This window comes from Martes martes (genome assembly GCF_963455335.1).
Source record: "Martes martes genome assembly, chromosome: 5".
NCBI classification, from domain to species: Eukaryota; Metazoa; Chordata; class Mammalia; order Carnivora; family Mustelidae; genus Martes; species Martes martes.
In genome coordinates, this window is record NC_137892.1 from 68,924,737 (window position 1) to 68,946,600 (window position 21,864).

At 36.1% G+C, this 21,864-nt stretch overlaps 1 protein-coding gene across 1 annotated transcript in view; it reads right to left on the reverse strand.

Moving 5' to 3' along the window:
* The window catches only part of BDP1 (BDP1 general transcription factor IIIB subunit), a 92,826-nt gene that overhangs the window by 54,675 nt on the left and 16,287 nt on the right, over positions 1–21,864 (reverse strand). Inside the window, exons 9-14 of the mRNA XM_080803640.1 lie at positions 15,387–15,441; positions 12,033–12,176; positions 8,831–9,115; positions 6,936–7,080; positions 3,152–3,310; positions 278–437 (exon numbers count right to left, since the gene is read on the reverse strand). Coding sequence (XP_080659766.1) covers positions 278–437; positions 3,152–3,310; positions 6,936–7,080; positions 8,831–9,115; positions 12,033–12,176; positions 15,387–15,441 — 948 coding nt within the window. The remainder of the gene's footprint in view (positions 1–277; positions 438–3,151; positions 3,311–6,935; positions 7,081–8,830; positions 9,116–12,032; positions 12,177–15,386; positions 15,442–21,864) is intronic.

A 21,864-nucleotide genomic window follows, 5' to 3' on the forward strand; every position in this document is an offset into this window, starting at 1 on the left:
AAATAAAAATCTTTAAAAACTTTTTTTTAATTTTTGAAAATTTATACATGTAAAACAAAAGAGATTTGTTGCTACTGAGTATGTTTGAAATGATATGTCCTAGGTTCTAAATGCATAAACAGGAGATAAGATACATTTCATATTCATGTGTAAGTTCTCGCATCTTTGTTTTATTATCAGTTACATCATCATGTAATTATCAACTAAACAATTTATTCCCAACTACTTAGGGAAAATTTTTGTAATCTTATTTTCTATAAAGTGTCTTATTCCATACCTTTTCAAATGAAGTTTCTGCATGTAAACTCTCGCTCTCTGCATCTGTTTTACCTTGTGAAAGAACAGATTTCTTCCCAACTGCCCTTGATAAATTGGGTTTAGGTCTCTGTAGCTGTCTTCTTCCCATTAGTTTAACATTTCCTGACTGATCTGTTTCCCTAAGAAATGAAAATTATTTTTTATTTTTTTAAATGAACATTATTTAAATCACACCAACACAGAGGCATAGTCAAATAAAATTTGGAAAAATTCTTTAAAAATCCACTCAGAGGCAGAAAAGAAGTCCTTTAGGTTTACTCAGACAAACAGTAGCAAAGAAAACTGAAAAACAAAGAGTTGTGAGGAGGCAACTTATTTTACCAGATGCTAAAAAGCAACTATGCAGCATTAATAACTAAAACACTGGTACTGATAACATGAATAAACAGAAAAATGAAACACAAAAGAAAACTTAGAAGATGACTTCAAAACACATGAAAGAGGTATCTTTAAAAAGGCAGCATTTCAAAACAGCAAGAATGAAATACAAAATAATGTATTGTTACATGAAAGAGGTATATTTAAAAAGGCAGCATTTCAAAACAGCAAGAATGAAATACAAAATAATGTATTGTTACAAACAATATCAAAAGCAATGGTGATGGGAAAACTAACACTGGGGACTAAGATAAGATCAGCTCCATTTCTCGCACTGTACTCGTAGTATGTTCCAACGTATCAGAGTTAAATAAAGCCATACAGTCAACAAGAATGAATTCTTTTATAACCCTGAGTTGGGGTAAGCCTTTATAAAGTTTAACTAAAAATTCAAGGGCTACAAAAGAAAAGAGAGAAAATTCAGAAATTTAACTACATAAAAATCAAAAACTCTACATGACTAAGTCAGAAGTCAAACTACCAACCAAGAAAGGATGTTGTAAATCACAGAACAAGGCTAATCTCCCTAAAATAAAAAGAGCTCCTACAAACAATAGCATCAAAAACTCATTTTAAAAATGGACAGAGAGGGGTGCCTGGGTGGCTCAGTGGGTTAAAGCCTCTGCCTTCGGCTCAGGTCATGATCCCAGCGTCCTGGGATCGAGCCCCGCGTCGGGCTCTCTGCTCAGCAGGGAGCCTGCTTCCTCCCTTCTCTCTCTGCCTGCCTCTCTGCCTACTTGTGATCTGTCTGTTAAATAAATAAAATCTTTAAAAAAAAAAAAAATGGACAGAGAGAGGCTCCTGAGTTGTTTAGTCAGTTGAGTGCTGGCCTCTGGCTCAGGGCACGATCCCAAGGTCCTTGGGATCAAGCCCCGCATTGGGCTCCCTGCTCAGTACACTATTACAAATGTTATATTGTCATTCTTACGATTTTGTTTCTCTAACTTACTTTAATTGTAAGATTACAGCAAATAATATATATAACATACAAAATACGTGTTAATCATCCAATTATGTCATCAGGCTTCTGGTCAACAGCAGACCATTAGTAATTAAGTTTGGAAGAGTCAAAGTTATTTGTGGATTTGCAACTGCCAAGGGGTCAGTATCCCTAACCACTGTGTTGTTCCTAAGGGTCCACTGTACTTACTTACAGGTTAAAGGACGGAGGCTTAAGATTTTAAGCACTGTTTGAAAAAATAACCTACATAACCATCAGTTGGGCTTTGATTATATAAACTCTAATCCATCTATATACACTAGAACACTATGAAATGCTCTCTTCAACAGCACACATACACCAGAACACCATGCACTAGGCAGCTATTCAAAAATAATAAGGAATATCTTCACGCAAAGGTATCAAGATATAAAACGAATAAATTGCAAATGGTGTCTGTGTGAGTCTAGGGAGTGTGTGTGTGTGTGTGTGTGTACACACATACATATCATTAGGATTTTAAGAAGAGTAAACAAATATAAAGAACATATATTTGCATTAGCTTTAAAGTACTTTTTTTCAAATCTCAGAAAGAAAATCAGAAATAAATTACACATGGGGTGCCTGGGTGGCTTAGTGGGTAAAGCCTCTGCCTTCAGCTCAGATCATGGTCTCAGAGTCCTGGGATCGAGCCCCACATCAGGCTCTGCTCAGCAGGGAGCCTGCTTCCCCCTCTCTCTCTGCCTGCCTCTCTGCCTACTTGTGATCTCTCTCTCTGTCAAATAGATAAACAAAATCTTTAAAAAAAAAAAAAGAAAGAAATTACACAAGTTACTTAGAGTGAATGCAGACCTGGGAGGAGGGCTATTTTACTCTTTTTATACTTCTAGGTGTTTGTGCCATTAAGACCATTTTGCCTATTCCAAAGACTAAACTTTTGTTTAAAAAAAAAAAAAAAAAGAAAGTCTCATTTTCAGTGTGACTGTGCTTTACTGAAAATAAGTAAGAATTCATAAACTAAATAGTATATAAGCCTATATGAGGAGTTTAGGAGGGACTCAAGGAAGTCTGAATTTCTGAGCTATCTCTTTTCAAAGGCAGATTCTTGTAGTGTTTTTATTCTGTTTTTAGTGCAAATATTAATCAATATCTACACACTAGAAAACATAATTTCTTCAAAGTCATCAATATCAAACATCTACTACTTTGAAAAATGACTCAAACCAAGTAAAAGTATCTAACAGCAAATGTTTAGGCTTCCAAATTATTTTAGAATTTCAGCATAAGTCACCACTGTGCATAAAATTCCTATCATGGTTACAAAAGAGCATCTTTCTATAATGAAATATAAAGTAATAAGCCCTTATGTCACAATCAGACCACAGTACAATTATATATTAAATGGTGTATCATCCTTTTCTAATCCCTAAAGAAAGCAACATTATCCTTTCTTAAATAAGAAATCATCACAATTTTGAAAATAAATTTTAAAATCTTAACATATAAAATACTTACAATGATTTATTTTTTAGGTCAACACTGCTTTCTTCTGTACAACTCCTTTCAACATTATTCACCTCACACAGTGTACTAATTCCAGCTTCTGATAAAGGCAAACCTGAAGGGCTTGATTCTGAAGCTTCAGTTCCTAATGATGTGGCATCTTGTTGACCACTAAGCAAATGAAAACACAGGAGGAAAAGAATTCTTAGTAATATGTGTTTTATAATAACTACTTATAATAATTATAACTACTTAAAATATTTTTTAATATATAAAACTACTGGGAAAATGATACTTTGTATTTTGGAATTATCAATATAAATATTTTGGTTTTTCTATGATCCTTCTTGTACCATGTTGTTAAAAACTGTACCTTCAGGGGGCCTGGATTGCTCGGTCAGTTGAGCATTCAACTCTTGATTTCGACTCAGGTCATGACCTCTGGATGGTGAGATCAAGCCCCAAGTCAGGCTCCACTATGAGCATGGAGGTGCTTAAGATTCTTAACCCTAGGGAACAACCTGAGGGCTGCTGGAGGGGAGGAGGATGGGGGATGGGATAACTGGGTGATAGTCATTAAGGAGGGCGCTTGATATAATGAGCACTGGGTGTTATATGCAAGTGATGAATTACTAAAATCTACCCCTGAAATTAATAATATATGTTAACCAACGTGAATTTAAATAAAATCTTTAAAAAAAAGTTTTCTACCAAAAAAAGAATCATTCTCTCCCCCTCCCTCTGCCCCTCTCTCCCTACTCACACACACTCCCTCTCTCCCAAAACCAACCAACCAACCAACCAAAAAAAACTGTACCTACAGAGAAAGTAACAGCCACAAATTAAAAGGCATAGGAAAACACTCAAGTCAAAATGAAAAATTCTTAATTATATGGGGTTGACAAATCAAATCTTTGTGCAAAATCAGAGCAATATTAAGGAATAATCTCTCATTTCAATTTTATACAGGCAGGCCCTGTTTTGCACGGTAGTCTGTTAACCAAAAGTTTTATAAATCCGAGGACACAGTGCCAATACGCATAAGCTGCAGTTAGCACTGTATGCCAAGGGAAGACTGTCATATTATGAAATACTCCAACTAATAATGATATAAATGATGGCCATGTACTAACTGGCACCCAGAAGCAACACATAAGACATTCACCTTATTTTTCCTACTGGGTGTTTTTCTTTTCCCAACTAATCAATAAGAGCTCTTTATATGTTATTTTCTGATTAGATACTATACATAAAACCTCCCCAACAGTAGCTTGCCTTTCACTTTCCTTATGAAACCTTTTGTCAAAAGAAATAGTTAACTGTGGTCAAATTCATCAATTTTATCTTTTAAAGTTTTGCTTCTCACACCTTAAGAAATCCTTGACATCACAAAGGTATTTCCAAACACCTTCTTCTAAAAGTTTTCAAGATTTGCTTTACACATGATTTTATTTAATTTATTTATTTATGGGGGAGGGCAGGGAGCACACACAAGCAGGGGGAGTGGCAGGCAAACGGAGAGGCAGGCTCCATGCTGAGCAATGAACCCAACGCAAGACTCAAGACTCCATCCTAGGACCCTGGGATCATAACCGGGCCAAACACTAACCAATGTCTGCCAACTGACCCACTGACTAAGTGGGTCAGTTGGCAAACACTAACTGACGCACTCAGCATCCTTGTAGCCCTGAATCTATCAGAAATTTAGCATACAGGGTGAAATAAGGATCGAATACTATCTAATATTAGATATATCTAAACATCTGGTGAATATTTCATTCAATCTTCACCCACTAATTTCTAATGCTACCTCTGCCCCATTTATCAGATTCCTAAATTTTTCCCCCTAGGCTTTATATTCAGTTCTGCTGAGACAATTTGTCCTTGTGCCAGTAACACACTACTTTAATTACTCCAGCTTTAGATTAAGTATTAATACATTTTCACCCCAGAAATGTATTTCAAATTGTCTTTATCACTCATGACACTTTGCTCTTGTGTAATTGATAATTTTAGAATCAGCTCACTGTTTTTACAAAACCAGCTAGAATCTTAACAGTCATTACAGGGTTGTTTTTCCCCTAAAAAAGTGCCACAGTATCTTTTAGGTGTAGTTTATGAAATTAGTTATATCTCTGAAGTCACAATATAAATGTCTGTCACCTAGCAAATTAAGGACCCAAGGTCCATAGGCCCCGCTTCAAAGAAACTATTAATCTTCCGAATTCTATGAACTAGCACAGACAGACAAGTTGGACAGTATCAAACTAAAAAGTTTCAGCACAGCAAAGGAAATAATCAACAAAATCAAAAGACAACCTATGGAATGGGAGAAAAAAAATTGTAAACCATTAATCTGACACAAGCTTAATATCCAAAATATAACAGGAATGCCTGTAATTCAATTAAAATAACCTAATTAAAAAAATGAAAGGGAAATGAATAGATATTTCTCCAAAGAAGACATACAAATGGCCAATAAGCATATGTAAAGATCCTCAATCACTAAGGGAAATGCAAATCAAAACCATAATGAAGTATCATCTCACCTATGTCTGGATAACCACCTTCAAAACACAAAGAAAACAGAAAATAGTAAGTGTTGGTGAGAATACAGAAAACTGGTATCTTTGTGCACTGCTGATGGGAAGGTAAAATCGCACAGCCACTGTGAAGAACAGCGGGGAGGCTCCTCAAAAAGTTAAAAATAAAAAAGTGCCTGGCTGGCTCATTCAGTATAGCATGTGACTTTTGATCTCAGTTGTAAGTTTGAGCCCCACATTGGGGGTAAACTATTTTTTAGGTAAAAAAATAAAATAAAATAAAATGTCAAAAAAATTAACAGAACAATCATATGATTCAGTAATCCCTCTTCTGGGTATTTATCTAGAAGAAATTAAGAAATGGAAACAGAGCCTCAAAGAGATATCTGCATTCCACTGTTTATTACAGCAATATTTAAAATAGCCAAGAGATGGAAACAGCCTAAATGTTCACTGAGAGATGTATGAATAAAGAAAAACGTGATATATACACACAATGGATTATTATATGGCCATTAAAAAAAAGGAAATACTGTCAAATGCTGCAACACAGATGAAACCTGAAAACATTATGCTAAGTGAAATAAGCCACTCAGGGGGCCCTGGTGGCCCAGCTGGTTAAGTGTCAGGTCATGAGACCAAACCTTACGTTGGGCTCCACACTGAGAGTGGAGCCTGCTGGGGATTCTCTCTCTCTTTCTCTGCCCCTACCCTGCCCAACCCACCCTCGTGCATGCTCTCTCCCAACAAAAATAGAAAGAAAAGGAAAAAAGAAACCCATGCAAACACCAACCACAAGACAGCTGTAACAAAGTAAACATCAGAACAAAAAGCAGTAGGGGGCCTGGGTGACTCAGTGGGTCAGGCCTCTGCCTTCTGCTCAGGTTATGGTCTCAGTATCCTGGGATCGAGCCCTGCATCAGGCTCTCTGCTCCTCGGGGAGCTCCTCTCTCTCTGCCTGCCTCTCTGCCTACTTGTGATCTCTTGTCTGTCAAATAAATAAATAAAATCTTAAAAAAAAAAAAAAAAGCAATATCAGAATGATACACACAAATGATAAAAGGTTGATTTCACCAAAATACAACAACTCTAGTTATGCATGAACCTAACAAGAGCTTCAAAAGAATTGAAGAAAAACAAATACAAATGAAAAGAAAAAACAGGCAAGTTCACAATTACAGCTGGAGACTTCACTCCCCTCTTAGTAACTGACAGGAGATGTAAACAAAGTCAGTAAAGGTATAGAAAAATACCTTGATGAAAGGATAAGGTCAGTTCTTTTCTCAGCTTTTTCACTGGAGGATAAATCCACAATGTCATCCATATTCTGTATGCAAGAAAGCTTCTGTTCCTTATTGACTTCATTTTCATTTATCTCCCTTAAAGACTGACCTTTATCTATGAATACAAAATGCACGTTATTCTAAAAACATCAACTTTTTAAAGCACAAAGGATTTACATAAAACAGTATTTTTCCTACCAATCATTAAACCATTCCACATTCAAGTTCCTCTATGTAAGCCAGAGATCTTAATTTTAGAACATTAATGAAAAGTTAATTTAAATAAATAAATAAATAAAAATTTTACGAATCTAAAAAATTTTAAATATTAGAAAAAAGTTTTTAAAAAATTTTTAAAAAAAGATAATCAACTTACAACTGTGTAAGTTGTAACTGTGTTTTGAGGATCACCCAAATTTTCTGGGTAGTTTGTAGCATTCTTTTATCTTGCTTAAATTTTAAATGGTTAAAATAACTTGTTACAAGTAGACTCACCTATTCTGCTCCTCCAGAAAAATCATAATTAATAACACAGTAACAGCTATCATTTACTTAGTATTTACTAAGTGACAGAAACTTTAACCCCATCAAATGCATTATCTCCTTTAATACTGAAAACAGTCCTATTAGAAGGTGGTAAACCCATCATAGAGAAAAAGAACCTGGGTTCAAGATCTTAGGTGACTTACCCAAGGTCATAATTAGCAAACAAAAAAGCTGGAATCTAAACCAAGGTCTGTTTGATTTCCAAAGTCCAACTTCTTAATTACTGTGCTATTCTGCTTTTTATGTAGTATCTTTACTAGAAAACCACAAATGAATATAATATTGTGATGCCTATAAATACTGTGCTACTACCAAGACTCATTTATTAAAATCATATTGCTAAAACTGAATTACATAAAATTTAAATTCTATAGAAAGATTTTTCTGATTTGCTACTATCTTCTTCTTCTCTATTTACTTATTTACTTTAAGTAATCCACATATGAATTCTTAGGAGACTAAAAATGCCCGAATCTCTTAGCCCTCATACCTTAACAAATCCTGAGTGTCAAAATGCCTGCATTCTAAGGGAGCTAAAAAAAAAATAAATAAGAAAGAAAGAATGAGAAAGAAGAAAAGAAATGAAAAAAGAGAGGGAGGAAGAAAGGAAGGAAGTGGTAGGAAGGAAGGAAGGAAACATTTCAGTAGCTCTTGTATAAAAATTAAACAAATTATTGTGGATTCAAAGGTGCTCTGCAGACGTAGATCATGAACACTTGTGATTTATTAAGAGACACAAGCAATATACAGTTAACTATATACATTGTAATGACTTCTAATCACTATTTGGTTTTAAGTAAAAAAAGATCAAGGCCTGAGCTGAAATCAAGAGTTGGATGCTTAACCGGGGCGCCTGGGCGGCTCAGTGGGTTAAAGCCTCTGCCTTCGGCTCAGGTCATGATCTCAGGGTCTTGGGATGGAGCCCAACATCGGGCTCTCTGCTCAGCAGGGAGCCTGCTTCCTCCTCTCTCTCTGCCTGCTTCTCTGCCTACTTGTGATCTCTGTCTGTCAAATAAATAAATAAAATCTTTAAAAAAAAAAAAAAAAAGTTGGATGCTTAACCAAATGAGCTACCCAAGTGCCCCAAAAACAACCCGAGAAAAATCTCCCCATGTCACTTTGGTTTCTTTACCCCTCAACAATAAACTTCTTTCCTTTAAATTGAAAACAAAAGGATTTAACGCAGTAACATGAATACAGACTACAAAACTTAAGTGCTACTAGTTGCTGCTACTCAGAATTATTTAAATTACACATCATACTATAGTACAAGTTTTCTCTAGTAATATAGGAACTATTAGTGTATATAAGAAACTTACTTTCGTATGTTTCTCCTTCAGAATGACCTAACTGAACAGTGGCATTTTCTGAAAGATTTTTTACTTCTTGTTGACCAACTTCATCCTGATTCTTTCTTCTTCTTTTCTTTTGATTTAGGTCTGGTTCTAATGCAATCTGTTCTGAATCCTGTGCTGTTAAAGTCTGAGAGTGCTGTTCTTCTTCAACTATCTGAGCATCCTTTTGAGATGGTTCTGTGTCTGAAATTCTGGTGCTTGGAGATTCATCTGGATCATCATTTCCTCCTTCATTGGCAACTTTTTTTACTTTGAAAATAAAAGATATTGTTATAAACATATAAATAACCTAAAGAAAAATTCTTAAAAGATGGAGAAGAAAAATACTGAAGGATATCTGAGCAAAAGTTTGAAGACAACCTAACACATCCAACTGGGAATGACTAAAGAAGTTGTAATACACTTATGCTATAAAAATCCACACAATAGGGCCACCTGGATGGCTGTCATTGAGTGTCTGCCTTTGGCTCAGGTCATGATCCCAGGGTCCTGGGATCCAGCCAGCATCAGGGTCCGTGCTCAGCGGAAGGCCTGCTTCTCCCTCACCCACTCCCCCTGATCGTGTTCCCTCTCTTACTGTCTCTCTCTGTGTCAAATAAATAAATGAAATCTTTAAAAAAAAATCCACACAACAAATAATAATGAGGTAGGTTTATAAGTAGTAATATGAAAGATTTAAAAAAAATTGTCGCCCAAAAAACTCAAGTTGCAGAAAATATATACAATATGATCTCATTTTTATTTTTTTTTAATTATTTATTCACTTGACAGACAGAGATCATGAGTAGGCAGAGAGGCAGGCAGAGAGAGAGAGGAGGAAGCAGGCTCCCTGCAGAGCAGAGAGCCCGATGTGGGGCTCGATCCCAGGACCCCGAGATCACAACCTGAGCCGAAGGCAGAGGCTTAACCCACTGAGCCACCCAGGTGCCCCAATATGATCTCATTTTTATTAAGCAAAACCAATTACATATCCTCTAAGACACACATTCACTTGAATAGAAGAGTTTACTAATAGTTATCCCTAGAAAATCTGGACAATTTGATTTCAGGGCAGGATACAAAAGATAATTCAACAAATTTATTTTCTGCATCATTTATTTTTCAATGAACAATCTTTTTAACAAATACTTTTAAACAATTTCTAGTGCCTTTTTTATGAAGGCATATTCACAGTTAACTGTATCAAAAGATGAAAATAAATCACTTTTAGGAAACCAAACAAGAGATCACCATGGAGACATCAAGCAAAAACAAACTTAACTTCACAACCATGGTCAATCAAGACATCTTCTCTAAAAATATCTAATCTTTAAAAAATAATAAAATTCAGTGTCATTTATGTTGGTTCAAAAAAAAAAGTCGTAACAAGATTTTAAAACTGGGAAGACAACTGGATTCTCTAACAGAATAATAAACAGTAATTTTTAAATTCTGAGACTTATAATAATATATCTGAAAAGTTCTCCCATTAAGTAAGATACAATGACTTACTCATGCTTTCACCTGTAACATAATAATCATGTTAATATACCTCTTTTAGGGGCGCCTGGGTGGCTCAGTGGGTTAAGCCTCTGCCTTTGGCTTAGGTCATGATCCCAGAGTCCTGGGATCGAGCCCCACATCGGGCTCTCTGCTCAGCAGGGAGCCTGCTTCCTCCCCTCTCTCTCTGCCTGCCTCTCTGCCTACTTGTGATCTCTGTTTGTCAAATAAAGAAATAAAATCTTAAAAAAAAAAAAAAAACGCTGAGACATTGCCATTTTCATGTGGCATTAAAAAAAAAAAAAACATATATATACACCTCTTTTAATCTCCAAGGGCCATGTATAGTTACTAAAAGAAATGACTAAAGAATGAAATGATTTTGTAGTTACCAATACGATGTTTAAAATGATACAGACATGCTCCAGAAAAAGAAATGCATGATTGCTCTGTGCGAAGAGAGTTAATATGGCAGGCCTCACTGCTATCCCTTCAAAGGCCTGCTTAAAAGGTTGGCCTTTGGACTGTGTCTGGAAACTTGCTCTTGGGGAGAATTCAGACCAACCTGACAAAGGTGGCCTAAAATGTTTGTACAAACAATGTGGTTTATGCTGAAAGACAATTTTCGTTTTGGGAGTTCTGAATTCTGATATGTGCCAGGCAGAGGGTGTCTACATGACGAACTTCCAATAAAAACCTCAGACACTGAGTTTCTAACAGGCTTTGCTGGTAGACAATTTGTTATGTATCCCTTCACGACTTGTTGCTATGGGAATGAAGCAGCATATCCTGGGTGACTCTAGGTGAGAGGACTCATAAGCTTGCACCTAAATTCCCCTCAACTTGGAGCCACATGTCTTTCCCTCTGCTGATTTTATTCCATATCCTTTACTGTAACAAATCTCAACTGTTTTATACAACTATATGCTGGATCTTGTGAGTCTCCAAGCCAATAATCAAACCTAGCAGTAGTCTTGCAGATCCCCAAAGTAGGCTCTTATGGCCCTAGGTTCAAGTCCTGCCTCTTCCACTACTAAAACTGTGAGACCTGAGGAAAAAGGAACAAGATCTCCAAGGCTGTTTCTAAGTGACTAAAACAAACAGAAAGGGTCTGGGATGTGGACTACCTAACATACAAAGTTTGCCATAGTTCCATGATTCTTTAAAGTACTGGAATAGAGGTAAACATTGTCCTCCTAGACCAAAATTCATATAATTAAGAAAGTATCTGCCTAAAAATACAAATACCTACATACAAACAAGTTTCTACCCAGTACAAGTCAACATTAACCCTAAGAAATAAACTGTGCTCAAACAATACAATCCAGTCACAAGCAAAAATATCAGAGTTCCACTATTTAAATATTATAACTTACTGCCCGGTTATACAAAGGAAAATCATGATAAGTAACCAAACACGACACCCCCAAATTCCAATGCTCTTTTATTAGCTACAACTATGCCCTAGATGCAATAAAGATGTCAAATAGACCAGCCATGCCAATTATAAAATTTACAAGGAAGTACTATTTTGGGCAAGATAACTAGAAGATTAGAGAAAAACCAATTCTCCCCAATTGATGCCCTGATGATCTCAACTACCTGAACTAAAAAGGAATGCTCAAAGACTTGAGGGACAACATTCCAAGTTTATTATTATTAAATAATAGAACACACTTCCTTTTACCTTTTACATTTTTCCTTGGCTTAGAGGATTTCTTCTCCTTTAAACTCTGATTTTTAACAGATTTTTGTTTTCTTTTCTCTTCTTCAGCAAGAACTTTCTGAAGCAAATGAGCAAAAAAATCGAAGTCAAAAGGGCGCTTTTCCTCTGTTTAAAAAAAAAAAAGAAAAAGAACCTTCAAATTTTTATTTTAAAAAAAGAATTTTCAAATATCATGATGTCAAAAGCAAATGGACCTATTAACAGGAGAATGCACAACCAACTCTAGTCACTATAGTGATCAAACAAAGGAAAACCAAGCAATAAAAAGGAATAAGCTGCATTAGTTTAAAAAAAAAATTAAAAAGGAACTATGTACAGATATAAGTAACAGTATAGGGAAAATCTCAAAAATGCTGCCTAAAAGAAGGCAGACATAAAAGAATACATACTGTATGATGCCATGAATAAGAAGTTCTAGTACAAAGCTGAACTAACCTATGATGATTCAAATGAAAACCGCAGTGGTCCTACATCAAGACAGCCATGGAAACGGACTAGAAAGGGACACAAGGGGCCTTTCTGAAGTGATGAAAATGTCCCATACCTTGTTTTGGGTGGTGGTTACACAGGTATACTCTTTGTCAAAACTCAAACTATAAATTACACTGTAAGTAAATTATCAATCAACTTTAAGAAAAGACTAATTAGTATGACTAATTCCTCAAAAGCCTCCCCACCACCGTATGTCTACTCTTCAACACAACCCTTTCACTATTTACTCTTCAAGTATCAGCAAAAAAGGAAGCAAATGAATTTTGATCAGGACCACTCTCACTAAATACCCAACAACATCATTACATCAGCAAGAGCCATGAACAGGGTGCTTTGCAGGCTCAGTCAGCAGACTGAGTCATAGGACTCTTGATCTCAGGGTCGTGAGTTCAAGCCCCATGCTGGGTGTGGAACCTACTTTAAAAAAGAAAGAGAAAAAGAAAAAGAAAGAGCATGAACAAACCAGGAAAGAATCCATTACAGGAGTCAAATCCTTGCCTAATACCTATATCTAACAATACAGTGAATGTAGAAAAAATTGTGCCTTATATACATAAGCCCCAAGATTGGTTTAATTGCAAGATGACTACAACATGGCCTCAGAAAAAGAGGTATATAGGGGTGCCTGGGTGGCAGTCAGTTAAGTATCTGCCTTCAGCTCAGGTCATGATCCCAGAGTCCTGGGATGGAACCCCACAGTGGACTCCCTGCTCAACAAGGAGCCTGCTTCTCTCTCACCCTCTGCTGCTCACCCACTTGTGCTCGTTTGCTCTCTCTGTCAAGTAGATAAAGTAAATCTTCAAAAAAAAAAAAGAAATAGCGGCATATACCATAACAAAAACAAATCAGCCTCAAAAAACCAAGCCCAAACCTGGGATTCCTGAAGGCCCTGTTTATTGTGGACCCAGTCTTTTTCTGTTCTGACCACCCACAACAATGATTCTGAAAAATACACCATTAAAATCATTCTCAGAGGATGGGGCCCATGGCTGGCTCAGCTGGTAGAGCATGCAACTCTTAACCTTGGAGTTGTGAGTTAAAGCCCCAAAGTGGACCTAGAGAATACTTAAATAAATAAACTTAAAAAAAAAAATTCTCAAAGGAATTGAAAATGTTATAAAAGAAAAAAAATTGAAGTTTTAATTTTTTTTTAATTTTCCACTACAAAGCACCCAAATCAGTGAATTTAAGTTTTCTATTATAATGATTTTAACAACACTTCTACACCCCCATAAAGACTACAGATCTATAGATTTTTTTCTTATTATAATGCACTGAATGTAATATGGTTTCAGGACTACCTCTCCAAAATGGAGAAGGCTGAGGACCAAAACAATCCAGATATTCCAGGAGTCATTCCTGGAAGTCATGTCCCTGAGGGCCCAACACAACACTGGGTATAGAGTCCAGTCACCTACCTTAATGTCTACTCATAAAGTAAACACAACATCAGTTCTCACTTGAGGTTTTGTTCTGAGATTAGTACTCCAGCAAATGGATACTGAATACATTTATTTATCATGAAACATTGCTAACTGTCTTCCAGACAAAGATTACAGGTAAATAGGTATTGAACCTTTTTTTTTTTTTTTAAGATTAATTTATTTGACAGAGAGAAACACAGCGAGAGAGGGAACACAAGCAGGGGGAATAGGGGAGAGAGAAGCAGGCTCCCACAGAGCAGGGAGCCCAATGGCAGGGCTCAATCCCCTAACCCTGGAATCATGACCTGAGCGAAAGGCAGACCCTTAACGACTGACCCACCCAGGCGCCCAGTATCGAACCTTTATTTATCTGTCTTTTAAATTTTTTTTTTAAGTAATCTCTACACCCAACATGGGGCTCTAATTCATGATCCCAAAATCAAGAGTTGCAAGCTCTTACTGACTGAGCTAGCCAGGCGTTCCTACAGGTACTATTTTACACAATGCATTCAAATTTGTTTTTCTGTCAGATCCCTTGACTCAAAAAGAAAAAAATGTTAATTTCAATGAGGTTATTACTTAAAAGCCAAAAAATATGTATCATTGCTTCAAATCAGGTATAAATTCACATACCATCTTTTCAGACAAAACTTTCCTGACAACTTGATCTACACATCCACTCTTCACCCCCTCTTTTTTCTTCTTCTTAGGAATTACTCACTTTCTGCAATTAACCATGCTTACTGACTTTATCCTTTCCCCCACTCAATTAGACTTATGGCTCTAACAACAAGCTTCTCATCTGCCCTGTTCACCATTATATCCCCAATGCCTAGAATACTAACTAGCACACAGGAAGTATTCACTATTGTTTACTGAATGACCATAAGAAAGAATCATCTATAATGTAAGCCCTTCTAGAAATTTCTTGACTAGTTTCCTCAAAATAAAAAACATTTAGAAATGGTGTCTTCAGGGGGCACCTGGGTGGCTCAGCTAGTTGAGTATCCAACTCCTGATTTTGGCTCAGGTCTTGATCTCTGGGTTCTGGGATCGAGCCCTAAGTCAGGTGCTCAGCAGGGAGTCAGCATGAGATTCTCTCTCTCCCTCCCTCTCTGCCCCTTCCCAGCATGAGATCTATCTCAGTTCCTCTGTAACTTCTATAACTCAGAGCTCTGCTTTCTTGCTTCTTGATGTTTTCACTTATCCCTTCCGTTCCCTACAGATCTGTTATCAGTTCCCAGACCTGCACTCCTAAAGAGAAAAATCTCCAGTCTTGTTCTTCCTATGACAATAAAGAGACAAAACAAATCTAAAACACAATGGAACTAAACACAAAAGACTGGTCATTTTTTAAGATCTCCAAGTGATATGTTGTAAAAGAGATATTAATACTTACGAAAGGCTTTGTCTATTCTCCATCCATTTGTTTTCTCTTCACGTTTAAATTTGTTCTGTTAATAAAAGAAAAAAAAAACCTATAGTAATTTTCTCCCATTAAAAAAGTGATGATTACAGGGGTGCCTGGGTGGCTCATCAGCTAGGAATCCGACTCTTGATTTCAGCTCAGGTCATGATCTCAGGGTCATGAGATGGAGCCCTGCTCAGGCTCAGCACCAGGCATAAATGAAGTCTGCTTGAGAGTCTCTCTCACACACATTCCCTCCGCCCATCCCCCTCACTCACATGTGCATTTGTGTGCGTGTGTGTGTCTCTCTCTCTAAAAAAATTAAAAAGTGGAGCACCTGGGTGGCTCAGTCAGTTAAGCATCTACCTTCAGCTCAGGTCACAATCCCAGGGTCGTGGGATCAAGCCCCATGTCAGACTCCCTGCTCAGTGGGGAGCCTGCTTCTCCCACTCCCTCTGCAGCTCCCTGTGCCTGTGCTCTCTCTCTCTCTCTCAAATAAATAAATAAAATCTTTAAAACAAAACAAAAAAAAGAATATCTGAAAAGAGTATCAAAAAAGTAAAGATTACATTTAAAAATAAACATTAAAATAAAATTCTTATAATAACAAATGATTCTCTCCTAAATAATGTCTTTGCCCAGGGGCGCGTGGGTGGCTCAGTGGGTTAAAACCTCTGCCTTCAGCTCCAGTCATGATCCCAGAGTCCTGGGATTGAGCCCCACATCGGGCTCTCTGCTCAATGGGGAGCCTGCTCCCCCCTACCCCGCCTGCCTCTCTATCTACTTGTAATCTCTATCTGTCAAATACATAAATAAAATCTTTTAAAAAATAATAATAATAATAATGTCTTTGCCCATAGGCAAGCAGCTTAAGCCTCCAGCTTTAAATAATGAAAGGGGTGCCGAGGTGGCTCAAATGGTTGGACATCTGCTTTCAGCACAGGTCATGATCTCCAGGTCCTGGGATTGAGCCCCACGTCAGGCTCTAAAGCTCAGTGAGGAGTCTGCTTCTCCCTCTTCCTCTGCCTCTCCCCCTGCTTGTGTTCTGTCTCTCTCTCTCAAATGAAAAAATTAAAAAAAAAAAACTTCAAAAAACTAATAGGGATGAAGATATATATTGAACTCCCTGAACCTCCTTATAACCAACAGCATAAATCAGCAATGGAAGTTTACAGAGAATACAAGTTTATAGAGAATACAAATAAATAAAGTCAATTAGCCTGGTAATAGATCAAACTATAATCAATTAAGTTAACCACTATTAGTTTTTTAAAAACTAATATATTTGCATCAAGTTAAAATCTTATGTTATTATTTTAATGTTTTTTTATGACATGGAAGAGAGACTATAAAGAAACAACTAAGCAATTTTTGAATCAGGTAAAGTTTATCTTTAGAACCATCTTTATATTAAGGAACATTTCTTGATTATCTGAGCACCAAAGACTGCATCATTCTCAGCTGCACTCCAGATTACTTTAAGATGGAGATGGTTAAAGTTTAAGATTCCATCCAAAAGTCATTATGAAGTCTGAGAGTATAAGTCTGTGTTTGAGAATGTCAAAAAATGCATACATAACCTGGAGGAGTAAATAATCACTAATCTCTCCCTTCTACAGATCAGTAGTCTAAAAGTTTTTATTGAAAATATAAAAATCAAAGTTTTTACTGGACAAAAACAGAGAACAATCGCAAGAAGCGCTTCGTGGCCCCCTTCCTCCCTCTGAAAAAAACCTAACCACTAACCTGACTTTAAAAGAACACACTTTCTTGCCTTTCCTTACTGTTTATCACTCAAGGGCACATCTTTAAACTCTTTAGTTTAACCTGGCCCACTTTTTAAAAACTTCATAGGACTTTAACATCTTTTCATCTATAGGTTACCCTTCTTTTCCAATCTTTATCTTCTTCATAAAACTTACTACCAAGTAACACAGAACTTTTCAAAGATCATCATCTTCCTCCTATGAAGATTACTTTATTCTTTAAATGTCTCCTCAGAAGTTACAGGCTATCATCTCTAAATTAAACATCCTAAAAGAAATGCCAATAGGCTTTAGGCATTATTCAATTTTAAAACAACACTACACCATATTTTACCTAAATAGGAATATAATTGAGAACAATTTAAAACATTTTTTAAATGTATTGTTATTCCATTGCATTTATAGGCAGGAACTATTCCAGACTAAATTCCATGATTATAAAATAAATCCCATTATATCCACCTCTAACACTAGTAAAGTAACTGGTTACAGGCTTGCTCAACACATCCAACCCCACCAAAAATAACTTTATTACCACTGAACAAAATAAATGAATCAACTATTTCCAAACACTGGACAATAGTAAGAGCAAAGAAAACCACAATCCCACATTTCCAGAGAGAATGGAAACACGTAAGATGTACCAGTGTTCACCCTGGCTCTCTGACTGGGCTACATGTCCTAAACAATGAAAAGGAAATAAAGGCCAAAGGGAGCAGAACTCTCACTGAGCTAAGGAGGTAGAATCTTCAGGGGTTCTAGAGAAAAGACAGCTATTTAAAAGGGGAGCCTCCCAAGCCCAGTAGAAGTATCCCACAGGTCCTTATTCTACATCTGGGTTCCACGTGCCCAAAGCATAAGGCCTAGTAGAGAACAACCCCTCCAGGAAGGAGAGCAGAAGAAAGATCCTAGTAGCCACACAACACAATGAGGTGACAGAATTCTAGCCCACACAAATGGAAAGTTCACACCCATTTACTTCAGACACCAGAATAGCCACAGTCCTTAGAGAAAAGGACCAGTCTTACAGCAGCCTTTCTCAATTGGGGTTCTAGCAGAATTAAATCCTAATGCCCTAAAACATCCCCTATACGTAATGAATTACCTTCTCTCCTGTACATCTAGAACGGTACTAATATGGTAGTCCTTGGAGAACATAGAAAACAGTAATTCAAATTATTTTCTATGATTCAGATGAGAAACCTAGAATAAGGACCAGTCTAGATTTGCCTTATTAAAGCCTAAAACTAAGCCTTGAAAGGAACAAGGAGAGTTGGCAGAACATTAGCTACCCTTCAGAATAAAACAACACTCTTTAAAGGAAAAAAACAAACATAATCTACACATTACCAAACATACCATCCACAATGTCTAGTACTCAATTAAAAAAAACTCTGTAAGACATGACAAAAGATAGAAAAATGTGATACACAAGGAAATAAAAGGAGACTCAACAGAAATAGATCAACATGACATAGACATTGAAACTAGTAGACAAGAAAGTTAAAGCACCTGTTATAAATATGTTTAATGATTTAAAGGCAAATAAAGAATGGATAGGGAAATCTCAGAAGAAAGGAAACTAAGAAAAATAACCAAGTATTAATTACAGAAATGAAAACTATAACATGAGAAATGAAGCATTCACTGAATGGGCTTATATGCAGACTGAAGAAAGGAGAAGACAGGTCAGTCAACTTGTGAACACAGTTAACGGAAACTAACCAATATTAAAAAAAAATCAGAAAAACACGAACAGAGCTTTAGTAACCTGAAGCATAAAGTTATGCATACTAACACATATAAATGGAGTCCCAGAGAGCAAGAACAAAGTGGAAAAAATATTGAAAAGACACTATCCCTAGGCAAATCATAATCATACTGCTAAACACCAGAGTTAGAGAAAAAAATCTCAAAAATAGCCACAGAAAAACAATTTATCACATATGAGGAAAGAATAACATAAATATGACTGACTCTTTGTCAGAAATACTAGAAGCCAATGGACAATGGAATGACTATTTTAGAACACTGAAAGCAAAAACTGTCAAACCACCTGCATATCCAGTAAAAATATCCTGCAAAAGTGAAGCTGAAACAGAGACCTTCAGATAAATCAAAATTGAGAGACACTTTCAACAACCGACCTGACATTCAGACCTACAAGAAGAAATGAAAAGCATCAAAATTGGTGGCTAAATATTAAACATGGCTACAAATTAAAACTAGTTTCTCTTTTCTGCTCAATTCCCTTTAAAGATAAAAGACTGTAAGCCAAAATAAGTTGGACATAAAATTGGGTAATATAAAAATGAAATGCAGAATAGCACAAAAGATGAAGGATAAATAGAATATACTTTTAAGAGCTTATTACTTGTGGAGTATGAAGTATAAAGAGTAAAATGGTACAAGAGAGAAAATAAAAAATTACACTAAATTATCTGAATAACCCAAAAGGACGCAGCAAATGAGAACTGAAAACCAGATGGGTTAAGTGGAAAATATTGAGATGGAAGACTTAAGCCCAATCATATCAATTATTACATTACAGTAAATCAATTAATTATTACATGGAAATGTACAACAGACATTTTGTCTTATTTTTATCAAAGATCAAATAAGAATTCAATGAATACTTCCTCATCTCTGTCAGAAATGCAATCTATAATTAGATTAAATTAAAAGGTAGAGTGTCAGACTGGATAAATAAATCACTGGAGCCACTACAGAAAATAGTGTGGGTACTCCTCAAAAAAACTAAAAATCAAATTATCATATAATACAGCAATTCTACTTCTGGATCTTGACCTGAGAGGATAAAATCACTATCATAAAAAGATAATAGTATCCTCATGTACACTGCAGCATTATTTACAACAGCCAACACATTCCAGTGACAAATGAATAAAGAAAATGTGGCACATAGGTGTGTGTGTATAGGAATATTATTCAGCCATCAAGAAAAAAATCCTGCTATTCGCAACATCACAAATGGACATTGAAAGCATTGTGCTAAATAAAATAAATAAGAGAAAGACAAATGATGTATTATCAGTTCAACAACATACTAAAAATGAGTACACCGAATAAAAGAACTTCATATATATCAAAAAGTAATAGATATAAGCATAGAAACAGGACAATCTATCTATAATCATGGTTGCAGATGTCAATTCTCTATTAACTGACAGAACTAAATAACACATCCAACAACTACAGAGTACACATTCATTTCAAGTGCACCAGGAATACTAAGTACGAAAGGTTTTAAAATAAATCTCATTAAATTTCAGAAAGATGGAAATTTTACAGATTATGTTATTTGACATTCACAATGGAATTAAGTTAGAAAACGGTAAGACATTTAGCAATGTCCCAAATATTTGGAAATTAAACAACACACTTCTAAATAACTGACATGTAAACTAAGAAATCACAAAGAAAACTAGCCGATATTTTTAACTGAACAATGGAAACAACCTATGAAAACTTATGAAACGCAACTAAAGCAGTGCTCAGATGAAAATGTATAGATTTAAATGTCTAATTAGGAAAGAAAAAGAGCTTATAATCAATCTTTCTTTTTTTTTTTTTTTAAGATTTTATTTATTTGACAGAGAGAGAGAGACAGCAAGAGAGGGAACACAAGTAGAGGGAGAGGGAGAATCAGGCTTCTCACTGAGCAGGAAGCCAGACATGGGCTCGGATCCCAAGACCCTGGGATCATGACCAGAGCCGAAGGCAGACACTTAACGAATGAGCCACCCAGGTGCCCCTAAATTTTCAACTTAAGAAGCTAGAAAAAGAGAAAATTAAAGGCAGAGTAAACAGAAGAAAGGAAATATTAAAGAGTTAAAAAATGAGAATACACAAACAATTGAGAACTTACAGCTACAAGTTGGTTCATTAAAAAGATTTTTGGAAGTCAAAATACCCTTAGCAAGACAAAGGTAAAAAAAAGAGAGCGAAAAGGAAAACATCAATTATTGATCAAAGAGGAAAACATCAATTATTGATCAAAGAGGACTATCCACCACACATTAAAAATGTCAGTAAACAGTACAAAAACTTCACACCTATAAATTCAAAAGCTTAGCATCAAAACTGACACAAGACAAAATTGAAAATCTGAGTATACCTATAGGTATTAAAGAAATTGAATTTATAATCAAAACTCTTCCTGCAAAGAAAATTACAGGCCCAGATGGTTTCACTGTTGAATTCTATCAACCATTAAAGGGGAAATACCACTAATCTTAAATCCGTTCAAAGAGGGAACACTTTCCAACTCATTTTCTATGACCAGCATAACCCTAGCCAAAACATTTTGGACAAAGACTTTTAAAAAATTGCAAAATATCCCTCATGAACAAAAATGGAAAAAAAAAAAACCCTCAAGAAAATTCAACATACAAAAAGATAATACAGGGGCACCTGGGTGGCTCAGTGGGTTAAAGCCTCTGCCTTCGGCTCGGGTCATGATCCCAGGGTCCTGGGATCGAACCCCGCATCGGGCTCTCCGCTCCGTGGAGAGCCTGCTTTCTCCTCTCTTTCTGCCTGCCTCTCTGCCTACTTGTGATCTCTGTCTGTCAAATAAATAAATAAAATCTTTAAAAAAAAAAAAAAAGATAATACAAGTTTGGTTCAACACTTGAAAATCAATATAACTGACTAGTCCATTTTCACTTTTCTATACTTTGCCC